Source organism: Clarias gariepinus, chromosome 5, assembly GCF_024256425.1.
Source record: "Clarias gariepinus isolate MV-2021 ecotype Netherlands chromosome 5, CGAR_prim_01v2, whole genome shotgun sequence".
In the NCBI taxonomy this organism is placed as follows: Eukaryota; Metazoa; Chordata; class Actinopteri; order Siluriformes; family Clariidae; genus Clarias; species Clarias gariepinus.
The window spans coordinates 40709704-40730530 of record NC_071104.1 but is presented as its reverse complement, the minus strand read 5'-3'; the positions used below and the strand labels follow the sequence as shown (position 1 = coordinate 40730530).

Sequence of the window (20827 nt, the reverse complement as noted above, 5' to 3'; positions counted from 1 at the left end):
TTCCGCTCCCTGAAGGCCGACACAGAGAGACTGAGGAGGAGCTTCTTCCCACAGGCGATACGGTCTCCAACCACAATCACACCACCACACAGGAGTAATTATATCTTTTCAACATTAAAAATTGACTGGACATTCATGGAGACTATGGACAAATTCATGCACACTTACACTTACATATTTACTGTATGTTTTCACTTTCTTGACCATTCCACAAGACACTTTAATAAGTCACTTTAATAAGTCACTTTAATAAGACACTTTTTATGCATATTTGCACAACCTCAGTCTTCTTTTTTCTTCACCAAATTTCAAAATTTTTACAAATTTATATTTTTTCTCTATATTTTCTTTATTTTGTTATTTGTACAGTATATTTCTACTTTATCCTAGTTGTGCAACTTACTGCTCCCACTACTGCCAAACCACAGCTGCTAGTGATAAACCACTACTGCCAGATCAGACCTGGCCTGGGCCAAGCCACATCCTGCAACTGCCACACCATGCCCCACTACTGTCAGACCCTGCTTCTTCCAAACCACCACCCACTACTTCCAAACCATGCCTATGACTTACCAACCACGCCCACTACTGCCACATCAGTTATTTCTTTCATGTCTTTGTGGAGAATTGGTCGTGTTTATGTCATAAATCCAAGCTGTGTTCCTCTTCTATTTACTGTAGTCGTTTGCACTTGTTTTTTTTATTCCTGGCTTCAAGGGTTTCTCCTCAGTGTGTGCTGTGACCTGTGTGCGTGTTGTGGCTGATGATAACTGATGTGACTGGCTTCAATGTCATGAAGGTGAAAGTAACAAAAAACAGCTGATGCAAATCTCTGCTGCTAAAGGCATGAGTCCGATCAGGTGTTGATTAATTCTCTATAACAGCAGCTCTGACAGTAGCGCAGGTTTACATTAATGTGCTCGTTCTGGCATCTTATCGTTTCTTTGGCAATGGCTTATTCACAGGGCCATGTACTGTACATGCTACACATAAGGCCTTGTTCACACGGTGCTGAAAGTTTTGGATAAACGAACACACTCTGAACGTCCTAGAGGTTTATGTTGTGTTTTGTTGTGGCGCTCGATTGACACTGGCGTTCGTTTGTCTCTGTCTACCGCCAGCCTGCAGCCCAAATTGTAGTTTGTGTGTTAACCTGTAGGGGCAGTGTGTCGGGAACTGGATATGAAAGCCCTTGTCGTTTTATTACCATACCATACCACTTTATTTCTAAAGCACTTTAAAACAACAACAAAGTTGACCAAAGTGCTGTACAAAAGACAACAATCAGGACATATACAGTAGGGTATTTTATAATAAAAAGTTAAATTTATTGGAGGTGCCTCCTTTTAATATGGACCATTTTTTTATATTAGACATTAATCTTCTTGTTTTAAAAATTTTTGTAATACGGCCAAGTAGGGGTTCAGCCTCTGAATGCACAACATCAAATTAAAGGAAGTTTTTTGTGGTTTATGAAGAAATGCGAAAACGAACACGAAGAAAATGTACTAAAAGCGTTTTCCTTGCGTTCAGTGAGATTTGAACGTCAAGAAAAAGCTGCATGCAGCGTTGTTTTGACGCCGTATAAACGCGCAGCCGGACAAAGACACGTCACCAATGTGTAGAAAACCATCAGCGCTTGATCAGCACTCACCGGATGCTATGAACGCCCAAAAAAACGCTCCATTTTAACACCCAGGTGACCAAGGCCTAAATGTAAAAAAGTATTCTGATATATTTTGGAAGAGACATGTTAAAGTCTATTAATGTATAAAGTCCTTAACGTTACATTCAGCCTACTGTATAGACCCTCCTTAACACTTCAGTACAGAGGGGTTTATGCATCTTTAATAGATAGATAGATAGATAGATAGATAGATAGATAGATAGATAACTTCCTGCTGGCAGAAGAGACACATCTGTGTGTAAACTGTACACACAATCATTTACCAACACCACTTGCACATCACAGAGACTTGGCTGGGAGTTATCACCACATCCCCCGTACAGTCCTGACCTCGCTCCAGGACATTTTTACATGTTTGGGCAATTAAAGCAGTTCCTGGTATGGCAACTTAACACTTAATACACACACACACACACACACACAATTATATATATACCATAGTTTGAGCAGGAAGATCTTCAGACAGCTGCTTAAACTTCATGGATGAATTGAAATTGTGAGCCCTTAAAGCCCCTTGTGTGTTTCTTTCCAGTTTATGTCTAATCAATTCAAATTGCAACAAGTGGACAATTGATTTAAATCCATTTGAGCCTTAGACACAGGTCAAGGATAATTAAAGCAAATCGCAGGCACCTGAGCACAAGTTAAAAAGCCCTGTTGAATGGACTGAATACTTTGGTCAATACAAGATTTCTGTTTTCTATTCTTAATATTTTGTAATATTTCTGTGTCACTTTGTTCTTATGTCTAATTATTTGTAGATTTGATGTGTGAAAACAGCAATTATACCAATTTAAATTCAACTCCACAACAGAATGACATGTGCACCATGTAAAGGGGTACAAATAAATATTTATGTAATAAATAGATTCATATTGTGTGCTATATTTAAGTTGCATCTCTCCTCGTTACTCCACCTTGAGTCCTTGAGGGTGTCTTGATCTGTGGCACTTACCTACTGTAGTTATTTTTAGGCAGAATACTTGTATCTCATCTTTTTCCGGATGGTTCACATTTACCCTCTGCCCACCTCCTCCTTACACTCCACCACTGAGTCCACACAATCCAGGTAGCACCCTGTATGGTAAGGAGAGCATGGGATCAGCTTCTCTGTTATGACAGGATGATATGGTGATGCATTTACAGCTTGTATGTCTGCTCTCATCACAGGATGAGTGCGAGGTGTGAGCTGTGAGGGTAGCAGATTTCTCTTTAAGAGCCTGCTTGTGGACGTGAGTTGTTTGCTGGTTGATATACATCCGCATGTAGAGTCCAGATGTGTACAAGAACCATGGTGAAGGTTTCTTAGCATTGGTTAATTGCACGTTATCTGCTAGTACCATTCAAGAGCTGTATGTTGGGTCTCGTACGTCATAGCAGGTTTTCTTATCTCCTGATCAGTATCTCTCATTTTTAGTCATTCACTGTGGCGTGGTGATATATATGCCTTCACTTTATACGTAACATGATTTATAAATAAATGAATTTGGATATGTCGATTATAAAAGCACTCATAGGCCATGCTTCCTTTCCTACATCATAAAAATAAAGGGGCAGGTTGTCAGGTTGCAGACCTGTTAATCTCAGGAGTTGGCAATTGTTCTTCACAGCCTATGTTACTGTGGGTAAGGAGATGCTGATTGTTACCCTGAACTAAAACGCATTTAACGTCCTGGGGTGCGTTTCCCGTACAACGATGTAGTTGTAACCACCGTTGTACGATGCAACGTTGAAGAAAATAACTAACTAGTCACGACTGTTTCCCAACACCATAGTACCTGTGTCGCACTTCCATCGTTAAAACCATGTTGGTTTAATCTGTTGTTGTTCTTCTTCTTCTTCGATACTATGGTGGAGTAGTGCCATAGGCACATATCGCCCCCTACTGGAAAGTGTTTTTTCTCTCTCTTTGGCTCGCATTCAATGCGCTTTCGCAGTGACGTTACGTAGAAGTGGTGTAATAATGTCACGAACGCAACATTCATTATTTGTACAATAAAACATATACAGGCATACACAGTTTAAAAGTGCTCTTTTCGAATAACAAAGTCTATAACTTTTAGTTATATTTCATTAGAACTCATTTTTTATTTAGTATTGATACATAAGTACAATTAAAATAAAAAGAAATTATGGGTTTTGAAAATGCTGGGATTGTGTTGTGAACACCTGTTACCTATTTTGCTCAAGATCATTTCCTATATAAGAGATCATTTCCTATATAAGTCCCTTTACATAAAGCCATGTTTTAATGAGAGTTGATGTAAAATAAGTGACACGGAAACCCCAATTTACTACATAAGAGCTTGCAGTTCTTTTGGAGGAGGTGGGAAACAATCAAATCTTGCTTTTCTCCAAATTAAAAAACACAGTTTCAAATTCTGAAAAAAAAAAACAAAAAAACATGGAATAAAATCGCACAAAAAATTAATGCTTCTGGAAATGGGTATGAGAGAAGCCCAGAGGGAGTCAGAAACAAGTGGAGGGACTTTGCAAGTGTGACCAAACAAGCAAGTCCAGTGGTGGCCTGAAACTGAACCCCTCCAAAAGCTGCTATGTAATTGTAGTTACTGCAATTCTCCACAACATTGCAGTCGAGGAAAATGTCCCGCTTTTTGATGAGGAAGAGGGGGTCTTTCTGGTGCTGCTGATGAGGATGAGGAAGATGACACTTCTGATGAGGATATATATATATAATTTTTATTTTTTTAACCTATGAATAGTCCATATTCTACTTCTACTTCTGAGAGCACAACAAAAAACCTCACTTAAAAACTCACCTTTTCTTCGCACAATCGAAACCAAGGCTGTGTTCCAACCGAAACATAAATAATGCTTTCGTAGGGCACTTCGAAGGGAGAATAATTGTGATGGTATCGCTGTTATATCGTTTCAAAGTAAATTTGTCATTAAAATAACCGAAAAATGAATAGCCTAATACCTGAGTACCAAAACATTAAGTTGTCCAAATCGCTCAAAGTGGTTGGGAAAATATTTAGAAACTAATAGAGCGTAGGGTCATGAACTGTGAATAGAACACACCCAGCCGCGGCAGGGAACTATGCTTCTAACCACAGGTCGAAGGCTGTAGTTCCAACCACGTAAGTTTGCGATGTTGTTTGCGAATGTTCGTTTGAACTATGGTTTCGAGAAACACCGAATTGTTGAACTTGCGACCATAGTTGGCTAACGATGCTTTTGGGAAACGCACCCCTGAATGTTACCGTGAGCAAGGATACGCTGAGCGTTCTGCAGGGTAAATGTGGACACTCATTTTGTCCCCCTTTCTGTGGGAAGTCTTTTCAGAAAATAATCAGTGACGCTGAGCGTGAATTTCATGTCTCTGAGCGTCTGAGCCGTGAGACTCGGTCCTGAAGCCACAGGAAATGAATGAGGAAGTTTCTAGAAGCTTTTTACTGAATGAGAAATTGAAATGATGGTTTGCTCAGAATGCTGATGCCTTGGCTAACACAGACAGCCGTTTATTTATTCGACACTGTGATGAAGAATTCAACTCTGTAATGCAGCGCTGTGAGGAAGATACATGTGTGTGTGTGTGTGTGTGTGTGTGTGAGAGAGAGAGAGAGAGTGTTTTGGGTTTTTCATTCATATTCAAAAGGAAAGTTCAGAGTGCTTTTTTGACTTCAGACGAGCCAACAGTTCTAAACAAAATGAAAAATGAAAAAGACGAAGAGACGTTTTTGAAAACCCAAAACACAAATTGTTCCTTCACTTCGGTGACGTTAATGGCAGCTGCACAGCCATCAGTGTTTTGCCTGAAGTGGTCTTTCTGTCTAACATGTACACACACACACACACACACACACATACACACCACACAAAATGGAGCATGAAATTTGAAATGAGAGCAGCAATAGGTCAGAGACTTGAAACTGTCACGCCATCTGTGTGTGTGTGTGTGTGTGTGTGTGTGTGTGTGTGTGTGTGTAAAAGAGAGAGAGAGAACGAGCACTATTCTTACACTCATTAAAGGGTCACGCTGCCTTTATAAACACCTCTTCCTTTCGCTCTGAAGGTGAAACTGATTTGTGCACTACAACCTTTTGGCTTATGAGCATCAACCAATCAGACCTGATGTGTGCAATCTGAAAAACAGTCCTAAAGGTTTGGTCACTTAAAGGACATGTCTGTCTATAGCAGGTTTTGCAAAGGAATCTGTAAATTATAAAAGCCTGGCAGTGAGTGAGTTGAAGATATTTCTTATCTGGGGTGCAATAGACTGGAATCTCATCTGTGAACCAGCAGGGGTGGAGGTGTTCCTAATAAAGGGTCATTTTTTTGTTTAGCTCAAAAGCATTGACAACCTAGCAGTTAGTAAATCCACAAACAAGCTCTAGATCCTATCATGTCTGCTTTCTGCTGTTTCCTGGAGCAGCAGAACGCAGAGTTCATGACGAGCAGTAAGAGACGTTCCTGCTCGGGTTTCCCCAGTGTTGTGTTTGTTGCTCACTGAGTTGAGGAGACAGCGCTGGGATTTACACTCAGTGCTGAAGCTGTAGTGCTATAAAACCTAAAGAGCGCAGGGACACAGCATTGTTAAGCACTGAGCCATGCCATTATTATCTCATTACTCGTCTATTGCTGTTGTTTCTGGTGTTTTCCCACTTGGTTTTGTTTCTATCCTTTTTTCAGGTTTTACTTTTTTTCAAAAGATAAACATGAATCACTTTCTTCAGCCGTTACACAGGATCTCAAACATCTACATCTGTTCTAAGACTTTCTCAATTTTACACTTGCACCTCCAGTGTTTCATTATTTCTACCATCCTTTCACCATCTATTCTTACATTTTACTATCTCCCATCACCATTGCATCATCTTTCCTCTCATTCCATCATCTCCACCAGAATCCCATAATCTCTACCACCATTTCACCATCTCTTTTTCCTTTTTATCACCTCCACCACAATTCCACCATCTATTCTCTCATTATACCATATCCAAACACCATACCACCATCTATTCTCCTATCCCACCATCTCCATCTCCATTTCATTATATTTTCTTTCATCTCATTATCTCCACCATCTTTCCATCATATTTTTCCCATCCCATTATCTCCACCACTATTCGCATCATCAGTTCACCCTCTCTTGTCTCATCCCATAATCTCCATCACCATTCAATCATCTGCACCACTATTCCACCATCTCTTGTCCTATTCTACCATCTTCCATAAGCATTCCACTATCTATTCTACCATCCCATCATCTCAACCACCATTCCACCATTTCTCCAACCATTTCAAGATCCTTTCACCCATTCCACCATCACTCATTAACATTTCACTATCTCATCTCCCATTTCATCATCTTTTCTCCCATTCCACAATTTTCCCCACCATTCCACCATCCCTCCTAGGGATGGGAATCGAAAACCGGTTCTTGTTAAGAACCGGTTCCCAGTGTTTCAATTCCTCGGATTCCCTTAACGATTCCAGTGGGCATGAATGACGTCATCACATGCATTGCATAACTTACGCTCAGTCAAGAGTAAGCATGGCGCCTAAGCAAAACAAACGCTTATAAGTCTGATTGTATTTCACCAAAAAACATGAAAATAGGGCAACTTGCAATACTTGCAGCGTAGATATTTTCTCAAAGGGAGGAAATACCACTAACATGCTAAAACATTTGCACACACAGCATGCAATAACTATTAAAGAATGTTGCGTTTTCGATCCGCTCCGGACTAACAGTTCTCAACCCAGCAGCAACAACGTTAGCATGTCCTCGGCTAATAAAACTGCAGGTAACTAATTAACTAACAAACACTGCCATCATATTAGCTGTGTTAAACTTGCTGTTAGTAACGGTTAACGTTGAATGAATGCCTTCTCATTTCTATAAGAAAATGTTGGACATTCTTGTAGAATTGCCACAAAATAATTTGTTGTGTTTTGTTAATTTTACAAAAGAATATTTATTTTATTATTTAATAAATTTTTTTATTGGTGATGCTAATCAACAATTGGTCCCTTTTCTTCCAAATGAGAATCGATAAGGGAATCGATAAAGAATCGAATCGTTAAGCAGAATTGAAAATGGAATTGGAATCGTAAAAATCTTATCAATTTCCATCCCTAATCCCTCCTCACATGTCCACTATCTCCAGTTACCATTCCAGTGACTCTCCTCACTATTTTACCTGCTTCATCACAATGAGAACATTATGCAACAACTGTTTCTTGTTTCTGAGCAGTAAGTGTTATTGTTCTAATGAAATATTAGAGTGTGTGACTGTTATCAGGCCAGACAGTATATACACAGGGGCTCAACATTCGCCCCTTCAGTTTAGTTTTGGATGCCTAAAAGGGAACACACAAACCTTATAAATTTATCAGAGGTTTCCTAAAATCTGTGAAGTCTACAAGGCATATTTCGGCAAATTGACTGGATAGAGTGAAGAAAAAATGGTGGGAGACGATAGTTGGGTGCTGATTTGTGAAAGTGATTTAAATTACAAGCACAAATCTTAAAAACCCTACTTACTTCTAAATGTTTTTTTTTTTTTTATGTTGTATAGGTTTAGTGTAAATGCATATAAATCTTAATTCTCATATCTCAGAATGAAGAGCAGCAGGTTGAGGGAAAGTGGTGCCTGTGGAAAGCTAATGGCTTAGCACTTAAGGCCAATTAAATCTGCAGGGAAGATTTATGCTAATGAGATGCTAATGTGTTTAGGAATTGCTCCAGGGCAGGAGCTGGAGTGTGCGGTCTGTGTGTGGCATTTCAGTGTGACATGCTGCATGAATTGCTGTTAAAAAATTGGTGTTGGGAAGCTATTTCCTTCTTCATTTTATATTATTATATAATATTATATTATATCAATAATATTATATATACAGTGGTGTGAAAAACTATTTGCCCCCTTCCTGATTTTTTATTCTTTTGCATGTTTGTCACACTTAAATGTTTCTGCCCATCAAAAACCGTTAACTATTAGTCAAAGATAACATAATTTAACACAAAATGCAGTTTTTAAATGAAGATTATGTTATTAAGGGAGAAAAAAAACTCCAAATCTACATGGCCCTGTGTGAAAAAGTAATTGCCCCCCCTTGTTAAAAAATAACTTAACTGTGGTTTATCACAGTTAAAAGTTCAATTTCTGTAGTCACCCCCAGGCCTGATTACTGCCACACCTGTTTCAATCAAAAAATCACTTAAATAGGAGCTACCTGACACAGAGAAGTAGGCCAAAAGCACCTCAAAAGCTAGACATTATGCCAAGATCCAAAGAAATTCAGAAAAAAATAAGAACAAAAGTAATTGAGATCTATCAGGCTGGTAAAGGTTATAAAGCCATTTCTAAAGCCTTGGGACTCCAGCGAACCACAGTGAGAGCCATCATCCACAAATGGCAAAAACATGGAACAGTGGTGAACCTTCCCAGGAGTGGCCAGCCGACCAAAATTACCCCAAGAGCGCAGAGACAACTCATCCGAGAGGCCACAAAAGACCCCAGGACAACAACTAAAGAACTGCAGGCCTCACTTGCCTCAATTAAGGTCAGTGTTCACGACTCCACCAAAAGAAAGAGACTGGGCAAAAACGGCCTGCATGGCAGATTTCCAAGGCGCAAACCACTTAAGCAAAAAGAACATCAAGGCTCGTCTCAATTTTGCTAAAAAACATCTCAATGATTGCCAAGACTTTTGGGAAAATACCTTGTGGACCGACGAGACAAAAGTTTAACTTTTTGGAAGGTGCGTGTCCCGTTACATCTGGCGTAAAAGTAACACAGCATTTCAGAAAAAGAACACCATACCAACAGTAAAATATGGGGGTGGTAGTGTGATGGTCTGGGGTTGTTTTGCTGCTTCAGGACCTGGATGGCTTGCTGTGATAGATGGAACCATGAATTCTACTGTCTACCAAAAAATCCTGAAGGAGAATGTCCGGCCATCTGTTCGTCAACTCAAGCTGAAGCGATCTTGGGTGCTGCAGCAGGACAATGACCCAAAACACACCAGCAAATCCACCTCTGAATGGCTGAAGAAAAACAAAATGAAGACTTTGGAGTGGCCTAGTCAAAGTCCTGACCTGAATCCTATTGAGATGTTGTGGCATGACCTTAAAAAGGCAATTCATGCTAGAAAACCCTCAAATAAAGCTGAATTACAACAATTCTGCAAAGATGAGTGGGCCAAAATTCCTCCAGAGCGCTGTAAAAGACTTGTTGCAAGTTATCGCAAATGCTTGATTGCAGTTATTGCTGCTAAGGGTGGCCCAACCAGTTATTAGGTTCAGGGGGCAATTACTTTTTCACACAGGGCCATGTAGGTTTGGATTTTTTTCTCCCTAAATAATAAAAACCATCATTTAAAAACTGCATTTTGTGTTTACTTGTGTTATCTTTGACTAATAGTTAAATGTGTTTGATGATCAGAAACATTTTTGTGTGACAAATAGGCAAAAGAATAAGAAATCAAGAAGGGGGCAAATAGTTTTTCACACCACTGTATATTTAATGAGTTAAGAGCAAACTGGACATAGCTGATGAGTTTGTTTCTTCCTGTGTGGTGCATTGTTTTGTTGGTTCTTCAGTTGACGTTCTGTGGGAGCCATAAAGCTCATCTGCAGAGCTGTACAACAAACTAATTAGAAAAAGGCTTCTTAATAGACAAAAGATTTTTTTAAAGGATGATCTTTGGTCCTCTTAGTTGAAACAAAAGTCCTGAATTCTACATTTCTTCAGTTACACTAAGCTCAGACTCGGGCTCCTGATGATTTCAGTGAGACGTAGCAGGAGAAAATTAGCCTTCATTTAAAGTGGTGGCATCTCAGCTTGCAGCTCTTTGCCCTATTGCATTGTGGGAAATGTCACGCTGTTTAATGACAGACGAGCCATAGGGAAAGAGTTTAGATCAGAACTGGGAGATAAAAGAACTGCAGTGTCTGAGTTTGTTTCTTCCTGTGGTTTGGTTTTATGTTTGCTGTTTGTTTACTTTGTATTTTTTACTTTTTCATTCTTTCTCTCTCTCTGAATCTGAACATGACTGTAAATCACTGTAGCTTCGTCATGAGTTCATCAACTTCCCTGTCTAGCACAACCCTTGAATGTTTTTGTAGAACCCTAGAGCTGAGAGGTTTATGGCGCATCGAAATAGGACCTTTATGTCTTTTTTTTTATTTTAAGGAAAGAAGTAAGGGTATACCTGTGAAAATTAGATTTTTTCTCAGATTCTGTTTTTCTGGATGTTTCAGTTTGTACATTGTAGAAGATATTTTGGTGCAATCAGAGCATATGGATTGTTTATGTGTATTTACACTACTTACAATAATTTAGGTATATTGTTATTTACATGTGCTTTTCCTATTTGCTCTGAATTTAAATGAAATAAGTAAAAGTTCCCTTTGATATTACTAATCACAAAAAAATGTACACAACAGAGATAGCCCCAAATAACAAAAATTGACAATGTCAGTAGCGGGTGTTTCCACCATTTGCCACAATGACAGCAGCGTCTCATGCTCCTCTCTAGCCTCATGATGTTGTTCTAAGGCAATGCGTTCCACTCTTCCACAAGTACTACACACAGTTCTGCCAGGTCACGTGGGGGTGGGGTACGATCATCCTGTCTCTGCTTTAACTGGTCCCAGACGTGCTCTATGGGGTTCAGGTCAGGGGACATTGATGGCCATACCATATGAGGCACTCCAACTTCCTGAAATTGAGCTGTGACAATTCTGCCATGATGTGGTGGCATTATCATCCATGACCAGAAAGTTGGGGATGTGCTGGCAGGATTGGGGGATGATGATGGGTTCTATAATTTCTCTAATGATGATGGGTTCTATAATTTCTCTGAGTTAAGAACGTGCAGTGACTGAGCCATGTACAATAACCAAATCTGTTTCGCGCTGACTGGTGATGCCTGCCCAGACTGTTGCACCTCCTCCACCAAAGCAAACCCTGGGGACCTTGTTGACCTCAGCGTATCGCTCACCTCGCCTTCTCCAGCAAGGTGAACCGACACTCATCAGTGAACAGGACGGTAGACCACTGCTGCATTGTCCAGGTCACATGGTCTTGTGCCCACTGCAAATGTTCACGCCTGTGTCTTGGTGTCAGTGGCGTCACCTGCAACGGTCGTCTGGCATTCAAGGCAAAAGAGGTTGAGTCGGTTGCGAATGGTTTGTCTGAAAACCCTTGTACCGCTCGCATCTCATAAACAGGCTTGCAGCTGTGTGGCAGTTGCATAACGATGTCTGACTCCATAGGTCCTTAGTTACTGGTCATCCTTGTAGTCTGTGACTCATGGGGCTCCATTCCTGGGTTTGTCATGAACTCTGCCAGTAGTACTATGTCTTGATGCAAGTCTGCTAATGACACTTTAAGACACACCAAGTTCACGAGCAACATCTGACTGCCTGCCACCAACCCAAAGGCGAGCCATGGCCAGGTGGCGCCACTCGTCCGTTAAGTGACGTCGTGTGTTCATGGCTTTTTGAATGATGAACTTGAAATGACTTACTAACGATACCAGCTTTTTATACCCACAGAATGTTGAAATTGATGCCACATTGATAAAGGTTGTCTTTTGAGATTGGCCCCAATATAAGGCACACCTGTACACAATGAGGACATTACATGGAAATCACCCCAATACAATTGCCTCCCTATCCCAAAAATGTCTGAAGTGAAATAAACACCGTATGTATGACATCCACTAAGTCTCTCACAATATCCCTAACTTATTGTGAGTAGTGTATATAAGCTACTTAAAGAAAGTCCTGGATTTAATCTGTTTATCTCCGCAATCTTAATTGCAGCCGTTGATGTTTCTCCAGTCCAGCTGAGACAGTGAGTCACTAAACTCTCATTTTACCCAAAATGCTTTGCTTTGATCCCAGCCTGACTCTCTGAGATCAGAGTCCACACAAAGGCTGGTAAATGTGTGTGTGCTGCGTTTGTCACTGCCTCTCTGTCTCTTTGTTTATCACTCTGTCATCTTTCCTCCCTGTATATCACATACGTCAGTGTTTTTGTCTTTAACTCTTGTTGTTTTAATGAAAGTGGAGCAGAGCTCAGAGAGGCTGCAGCTGAATGACAGTTTTTATGTCACCTTTAATTTAACACCAGGAGAACTGAGCTCTGAAGAGTGCAATAGCAGAGGATTCATTTTATCTTTTCTTAGTCTTATTTTTACAGATAAAATGTTGCTTTTCAAGTCCACTTTAGATGTCACTTATCCTTTCTGCCCTGTTTTTATCGCTGCAATATAAAACACAGACATTAATGTTTCAATCCACTGCCAGATCATTTCATTATATTATTATGAATTAGATCATTTAAATCTTTATGACATGAGTTTTTATCTGAAAGAGGACATTGGGACATTTATTTACTGTGACAAATCACGCTGAAATCTCTCTACACTGTCATTCAAACTCATGTTTATTCCACCTAATTATGGGAAAAACATCCAACATAAACTAAACAAACAAATGCTTATAAAGATTTGTCTTTTTTAACACAGAGCTTTTAAATTGTTATTATTATCTTGGATTTAAGGTATAATATGAAGGTACTGGACTAAGAAACCACTTAACAAATTGCAGTTATTGTAACATACATGAATATCTTCTGGAAGACAAAAAAATTCTTGAAAGCTCAGTGATATAAAAATGATATGTGAATATTCTTGTATATGAGACACAGGCCACTATTTTAGTGTCATTTACTGTATGTTACTGTAAAAATATTTGTGGTTGTCCTGCAGTTAGGTTTCAAGCTATACAGTAATGTTTACCTAATATTCCAAATATGTTTACCTTGCAGGTCTACACGAGATATGGAAAATGCTATACATTTAATGGAAATAAAACAACTTCCAAAAAGTCAAAGCAGGGAGGCATGGGGAATGGTCTGGAGATCATGCTGGACATCGAGCAGGATGAGTATCTGCCCATCTGGAGAGAAACAAGTGAGTTATTATACAACATATTTATATTTATTATATATTATTTAATATATGTTCCAAAAGTCTGAGTCTGGGGTGGGTGATGAAGTAGGGCATTTAGAGGCGAGTGATAGAGCAGAGGTTTCAAAGGATGGTGATCCTTGAAATAATCCATGGAGTGTTTTTAGTGTGTGGTGATGGGGTGGGGGGGTAGAGGGTGGTATTGGAGCAAGGGTTTAAAGGGTGGTAATGGAGCAGAGATTTTAAATGATGGTGATGAAGCGGGGGTTTAGAGGCTGGTGGTGGAGCACATGGCTTTAGAGGCTGGTGATAGAATAGGGAGGTTGGACTGTGGTAATGGAGCAAGGGTTAGGGTTAAAGATTGATGATGGAGCAGGGGTTGTGGATGGTGGTGATGTTTTTGTCTTTAACTTTTGTTGTTTTAATAACAACAGGTGGATGGAGCAGGTGGTGTAGAGGTTGGTGGTGGAGTGGGGGTGAAGAGGTTGGTAATGAACTAGGGATTTAGAGGGTAGTAATGGAGCTGGGCTTTAAACACTGGTGATGGAGCAGGGATTTTTGAGGCTAGTGATGAAGCGGAGCTTTTAGAGGGTAGCGATGGATCAGGGTGTTTAGCAGTTGGTGATGGAGCACTGGTGTTAGAGTGTAGAGGATGAATTAAGGGTCATGAGGCTGATGATAGAGCATTGTGTTAAATGCTTGTGAAGAAAAAGGGGGTTAGAAGCTGGTAATTGAGCATGGGCTTAAAGGATGATGATAAAGCTGTGGTTTAGAGGCTTGTGAAGGAGCAGAGTGTTTGGAGGCTGATGATGGAGCAGTGGTTTAGAGACTGGTGATGGAGCTTGGAGTTTGGAGAAAAGTGAGAGATCAGGGAGTTTAGAGACTGGTGACGGAGAAGAGGTTTAAAGGGTGCTGATGAAGCAGGGGGGTTTGAGGCTGGTGATGGTGCAAGTGTGTTAAAGGATGGTGATGAAGCATGAATCATTAGGTGCTGGTGATGGAACGAAGGTTTAGAGGTTGGTGATGGAGCAGGGGTTTTATAGGGTAGAGGATGAATTAAGGGTTATGAGGCTGGTGATAGAGCATTGTGTTAAATGCTTGTGATGAAAAAGGGGGTTAGAAGCTGGTAATTGAGCATGGGCTTAAAGGATGATGATAAAGCTGTGGTTTAGAGGCTTGTGAAGGAGCAGAGTGTTTGGAGGCTGATGATGGAGCAGTGGTTTAGAGACTGGTGATGGAGCTTGGAGTTTGGAGAAAAGTGAGAGATCAGGGAGTTTAGAGACTGGTGATGGAGAAGAGGTTTAAAGGGTGCTGATGAAGCAGGGGGGTTTGAGGCTGGTGATGGTGCAAGTGTGTTAAAGGATGGTGATGAAGCATGAAGCATTAGGTGCTGGTGATGGAACGAAGGTTTAGGGGTTGGTGATGGAGCAGGGGTTTAGAGGATGGTGTCAGAGCATGGGTTTTAGGAGCTGATAATGAGGCAGGGGGTTAGAAGCTGGTGATAGAGCAGGGGTTTAGAGGGTGGTGATGGAACTGAGATGTTAAGGTCTGTGATTGAGCAGGAGTTTAGGAGCTGGTGATAGTGCAGGCAATTAAAGGTTGGTGATGGAGCAGGGGTTTTAAAGACCTGTAATGAAGCAGGGGTTTAGAAGCTGGTGATGGAGTACGGGGTAGAAGTTGGTGACAGAGCAGGGGTTAGAAGCTGGTGATGGAGCAGGAGTTTAAAGGCTGGTGATGGAGCAGGAGTTTTAAGGTTGGTAATGAAGCAGGGGTTTAAAAGCTGGTGATGGAGCAGGGCATTAGAAGCTGGTGGTTTAGAGGCTGGTGCTAGAGTACAGGGATGAAAGAGTAGTGAGGGAGCAGGAATTTTAGACTCTGGTGATAAACAAATACTTTAGAGGGTGCTGATGGAGCAGAGGTTTTAAAGGATGATAATGAAGCAAGCTTTTTAGACCCTGGTAATAAGGCAAAGGTTTTAAAGGGTGGTGTTCAAGCATGTTTTAATGCATGGTCATGAAGCAGTCAGTTAGAGGCTGGTGATGGAGCATGTGTTTTAAAGTTTTCAAAAGGAGTGAGGGTTTAGAGGCTGGTGATAGAGCAGATGTTTTGAAGGCTAATGATGGAGTAGAGCTTTAAAGGGTGGTGAGGGACCAGAGGGTTCAGAGTGTAGACAAGGAATGTGAATTCAGAGGCTGGGATTTAGAAGCTGGTAATGGAGCAGGGGTTAAGAGGTTGATGATGGAGTAGAGGATTTAGAGGGTAATGTTTAGAGGTTTTTGATGGAGCAAAGAGTTTAGTGACTGGTGAGAGAGCGGGGGTTTATATACTGGTGATGGAGCAGGTGGTTTAAAGGCCGTAGAGTGTTTTTTCTTGGCATTACTAGAACTTCTATCCAATAAAAGACACTGCTATAGTATCTGAGAGATATGCTTTGACAACTTTTTAATAACAGATCTCGGCTCAGACGCTGAACATTTGTAATATTACTCTCTGTCACCACAGCTTTGTAAATATTAAAACTAAAATCCACACAAATTTTCTCTAAAGTTTTTGTGTTTAATGTACCTGTGTCTATTACTTTAGATGAGACATCTTTAGAAGCAGGGATCCGTGTTCAGATTCACAGTCAGGACGAGCCACCGTACATCCACCAACTTGGCTTTGGAGTCTCCCCGGGTTTCCAGACCTTTGTGTCTTGTCAGGAGCAGAGGGTACAACTTATGAGCAATCTAAAAACATTTTGTCATTACATTGGATATTTTATATTACTGCAGGGGGGGCGGGGGGGGGCGGATCATGCAGTGGATCAGTGCATGGGAATCAAAATGTCAAGAACAATGTTGGGTGTAACGCGTTAAGTAGAGTACTTAGATTACTTGTAACGAGTAATCTCGAGTAAACATGTTGAGTCCGCCATTTAAATACTTAGTTATTTAGTTATTTTTTCAAAATTGTAAACCGTTATTCAGACAATTTCAGTAATACATGAGCCAGACAGCAGGCATTTCCAATCCAGTAGTGTGTGTGTGTGTGTGTGTGTGTGTGTGTGTGTGTGTGTGTGTGTGTGTGTAAAAGTCATCCTAAAAGCCCCGCCCCCGACAACCCCCACCGCCCCCCTCTGTTATTCCTGCTGTTATACCCCTATCTCACCTAATGACTATGTGAGGACCGACGGGCGGAAAGATGGAAACGTAATCACAGCGCCTAAACTTGCCGTGAATCATGATGAACTGTCCTTACAGCCACCGCGCAAAACCCCATTGTTGAGATAGAGGTTTTAGTAGTTAACAGATTATGGGCCAAACTTTGTTAGGTGATGATGGTAGAATAATTATAAAGATCTTGACTAAAACAACATGCATGAGGAATCACAAAGGAGTTTACATTTTCTGCAGTGGAAAAGTACTGAACTAGTTACTTTTATCAGAAAGTAATGCTGTAATGTGATTGATCACTTTTTAATGACACTAATTGTGTCATGTAATTAGTTACTTTTAAAAAGTAACGTCTACCAACACTGGTCAAGAATAACTTTCCAATAAAAAGACTTCTGGCACTGCTACCTGAAGAGCCAGAGCTTTAAACAACACTTCTGCTGAGATTGTAATTATGATGTTATTTTCTTTTTTCTCTCTCTCTCTCTCTCTCTCTCTCTCTATCTCTCTACCCCCTCTCTCTTTTTCTAGTTGACGTATCTGCCCCAGCCATGGGGAAACTGTCGGTCTTCGGCTGATCGGTCCTCTATCCCAGGCTATGACTCGTACAGTATCAGTGCTTGTCATTTACACTGTGAAACGCAACTTGTTCTGCAGGAGTGTCAGTGCCGCATGGTGCACATGCCTGGTAACAGACCTCTTTATATTCCTTATGTTACTGTAAATATGCATTTAATTTATTTTATATTAAGTTGAATTGTGGCAAAGTAAGTATTAATGGTTTTAAGCACAGCCCATTTTATTTTCTTATTTATTTTATAATCTTTTGGTTCATAAACATAATTTGTTATTAATTTCTGTTTGTAACCTAATTTGGATGTACATAATTAATAAAAGTTTAGTTATATTCTGACATAAATGAACCATATTAATCCATTAATGTTCTCCTCTTGTTTTAGATAAAGTTGTTAACAAAGCAAAAAACTAGCAGCTGAGTTAAGAATGTTTCAAATTATTATTATTATTATTATTATTATTATTATTATTATTATTATTTTATTTATTTTTATTTTTATTTTTATTTATTTTTATTTTATTTATTTATTTATTTATTTATTTTTTTTTGGGGGGGGGGTTCATCTCACCTGTAGCTCCACTTTTAAAAATGTTTTACTTTATGTTAGCTTAAGGTCCAGATGTGACTCTGCTCAAGGCCATTAGGTGTGTCATGTGCACCGTGGTTGGTGATCTAGAGCTTGAAGCATTGTGCACATACCATAGCTTGATAAAATTCACACGAGCTGCTGTTTACCTTCCTGAGACATTTATTAATACATTAACGACTTGCATCTGGCTGCTAGAACATCAACACAACTGCACCTTACTAAGATATTAGACATGAAAGAAATCAATTTTAATCACTTTTCCAATTTCAACCTTGAATCAGAATGCTGCACAGGTTGTGGAAGAAACACAATGACCACTATGTCTGTGCCTGACCTGGAAGTATACCCTCTTGTGGTGCATAAGTTAATATGTGAGTTACTAAGAAATATTATGCAAAACTATCAGTTAAAACAATTTTAAGTAAAATAATTATTGCAATTGATCAATTGTTGATTGTAATTCCTTTTGTGTAAAATTTTATTGATTTTTAACAAATGACTGAAACAGAAGATCTGCCCGAGTAGGTAGTTTATATTTACAAATCAAGAGTCACAGTGTACAGATATTTACATGTTTATTGAATCTACTACACTTTATTTCACATGCTGTACAGACACACCTTTACAAGGTGTTTTGTAAACAATACCAAAAACATATCTTTATGCATTAAAATCCAGTTTTCGCTTTCTGATCTACCTACAGTAATTAATCCAACTCTTCATTAACTTGTGGATGATGCACAACATATCACAGTTATCAGCGAACATTAAAGGGAAAAAAAAGTAAAGTTCAATTAACAGTGATATCATTCCAGAGCTTAAAACTTCTCACCATCACATGACACAGCACTGTTACGATTAGATAGGGAAGGTTATGAATAACTGCTTACAGAAACATGTGGTGGATCAACCAGTCAAAAATAAATAAATAAAGCCATGCTGCAAATCACTACAGATGACCCTGACGCACCCCAGTAAGCACGGATCTTACAGTAAGATTACCCACGCCTCGTCACGATTCATGAATACATAGTAAAAAAAATTTTAATGCAGAAAGTCAAAGGATATGTTTTTTAAATTGTGATAATTCAAGTGCTTGGTGAAGTAGTTCTACTGGGATTACTGTCTGCCAGTTAATAACCCTGCAGTAAGCTTAAGGTGACTCAGATGGAGCTGAAAAAAAATAATCACGACCTAAAGAAAATCAGGAAAAGCTTACAAACACAGTTAAACCTCTAAAAGTTTGGTAAAGGAGAATAAAGGCAGTGAGAGCCTAAGACGCAGCGAGACTCAGGTGGTAGAAATGAGCTAAGATTATAAAATTATCATTATTTTGCACATGAGCAGATTATAACGTGAGTAACCATCAATCTTTTATTTCTTTTCACGGCTGGATGAGGTGCACTTGAATTGGTCTGGATGCTTATTCAGGGAGAAAACTAATATGGCTGCCTGCTTTCTGATGAAAGTGCGACAAAAGACTTGTTCCCAGTCCAAGTGTCCTGCTAATGAACTTTCAGTCCCTGAGTTATGAGCGAGCAGCGTATCCAAACCTCAGAGGCACCGTGGCTCTAATGGAGTCTAGGGTCCTTTTGTTTTGTCTCCAATCAGTCTTAGCTCTAATGGCAAGAGAACAAGAAGCTCTTGGCTAAATGTTAGCTGAGAGAGCCATGCGTATGACATGCCACAATTAGGTTCTGCTCTAATTAATCACCGCACTGCTGAGTTCTAGCCGTTAGCAAGGACCTGGCAAGGGGAAGAAATCAATTGATTTTTTTAAAGACTTTTTAAATATGAGCACCGGGGGATTTGGATGGCTCTGGGTTGGGGCTGTCTGAACCAGAGCGTAACTACTGCAGGAGAAGGAAGAATAATGAAAGCCTGAGACTGGAGGAAGTACTGTAAATGCACAGTCATCCCTCTCTCTCTCTCTCTCTCTCTCTCTCTCTCTCACACACACACACACACACACACACACACACACACAAACGCACACACACACACACACACACAAACACACACACACAAACACACACACACACACACTGTAAACTGGCTTTTAAACTAATATTTCCAATAGAGATGGGAATAATCTATTCAATTTTATTTGTATAATGCTTTTGACAATTGTCATTGTTGCAAAGCAGTTTTACACAATCAAAAAAAAAATTATGGAAATTCTAAGAGTTTGAGATGGTTCTTAGAAAATAATATAATTAGCCTAATCTGCATCTCTTTGGACTGTGGGAGGAAACCGGAGTACCCAGAGGAAACCCATCAAGCACAGAGAGAACATGCAAACTCCACACACCCAAGGAGGGACTCAAACCCTCAACAAAGTGTGAGGCCATAGTGTTAACTATTACACCATCATGTCGCCCACCTCAAATGCAAACATGTATAAATTAGGAATTCGTTTTAAAACATGAAGGAATTCATTTTAAAACACTTTTTTGAGTTATGAGTTCTTTTAAATGACACTTTTTCTTCAGTTTATCCTGGTCAGGGCAACAATGTTTCTATGTGTTATTTTGTGTCAGGAGGGAAAAAGACTTTTTAAAATTTTACACAACTGTCCTTTCATGCAATTTGGAATCTTACCCATTTATTTTTTATTATTTATATTATTATTTAAATATTATTTATACATTAATATTATTTAGGATGCATAGCAAAAGATTGTTCTCTCTGGGGTTAAACAGCTGAATTATCTTACTAGCTACACATCACATAAACATTAAACTTTAATACTTTATTCGTGATTAAATTTACTTTAAGCAGCACTGATTCTAGCGTTAACATCGCAGCGTCTGTCACAAAAAAAAGGGATTTAAAGACAGAACTAGTTGGCCAAGGATTAGAGTGGAGTA

The 20827-nt window shown here is 39.6% G+C and overlaps 1 protein-coding gene across 1 annotated transcript in view; it reads left to right on the top strand.

Moving 5' to 3' along the window:
- Positions 1-20827, top strand: part of asic4a (acid-sensing (proton-gated) ion channel family member 4a) — a 96067-nt gene that overhangs the window by 64383 nt on the left and 10857 nt on the right. Inside the window, exons 2-4 of the mRNA XM_053496612.1 lie at positions 13495-13639; positions 16220-16347; positions 17323-17479. Of these exons, the coding sequence (XP_053352587.1) occupies positions 13495-13639; positions 16220-16347; positions 17323-17479 (430 nt within the window). The remainder of the gene's footprint in view (positions 1-13494; positions 13640-16219; positions 16348-17322; positions 17480-20827) is intronic.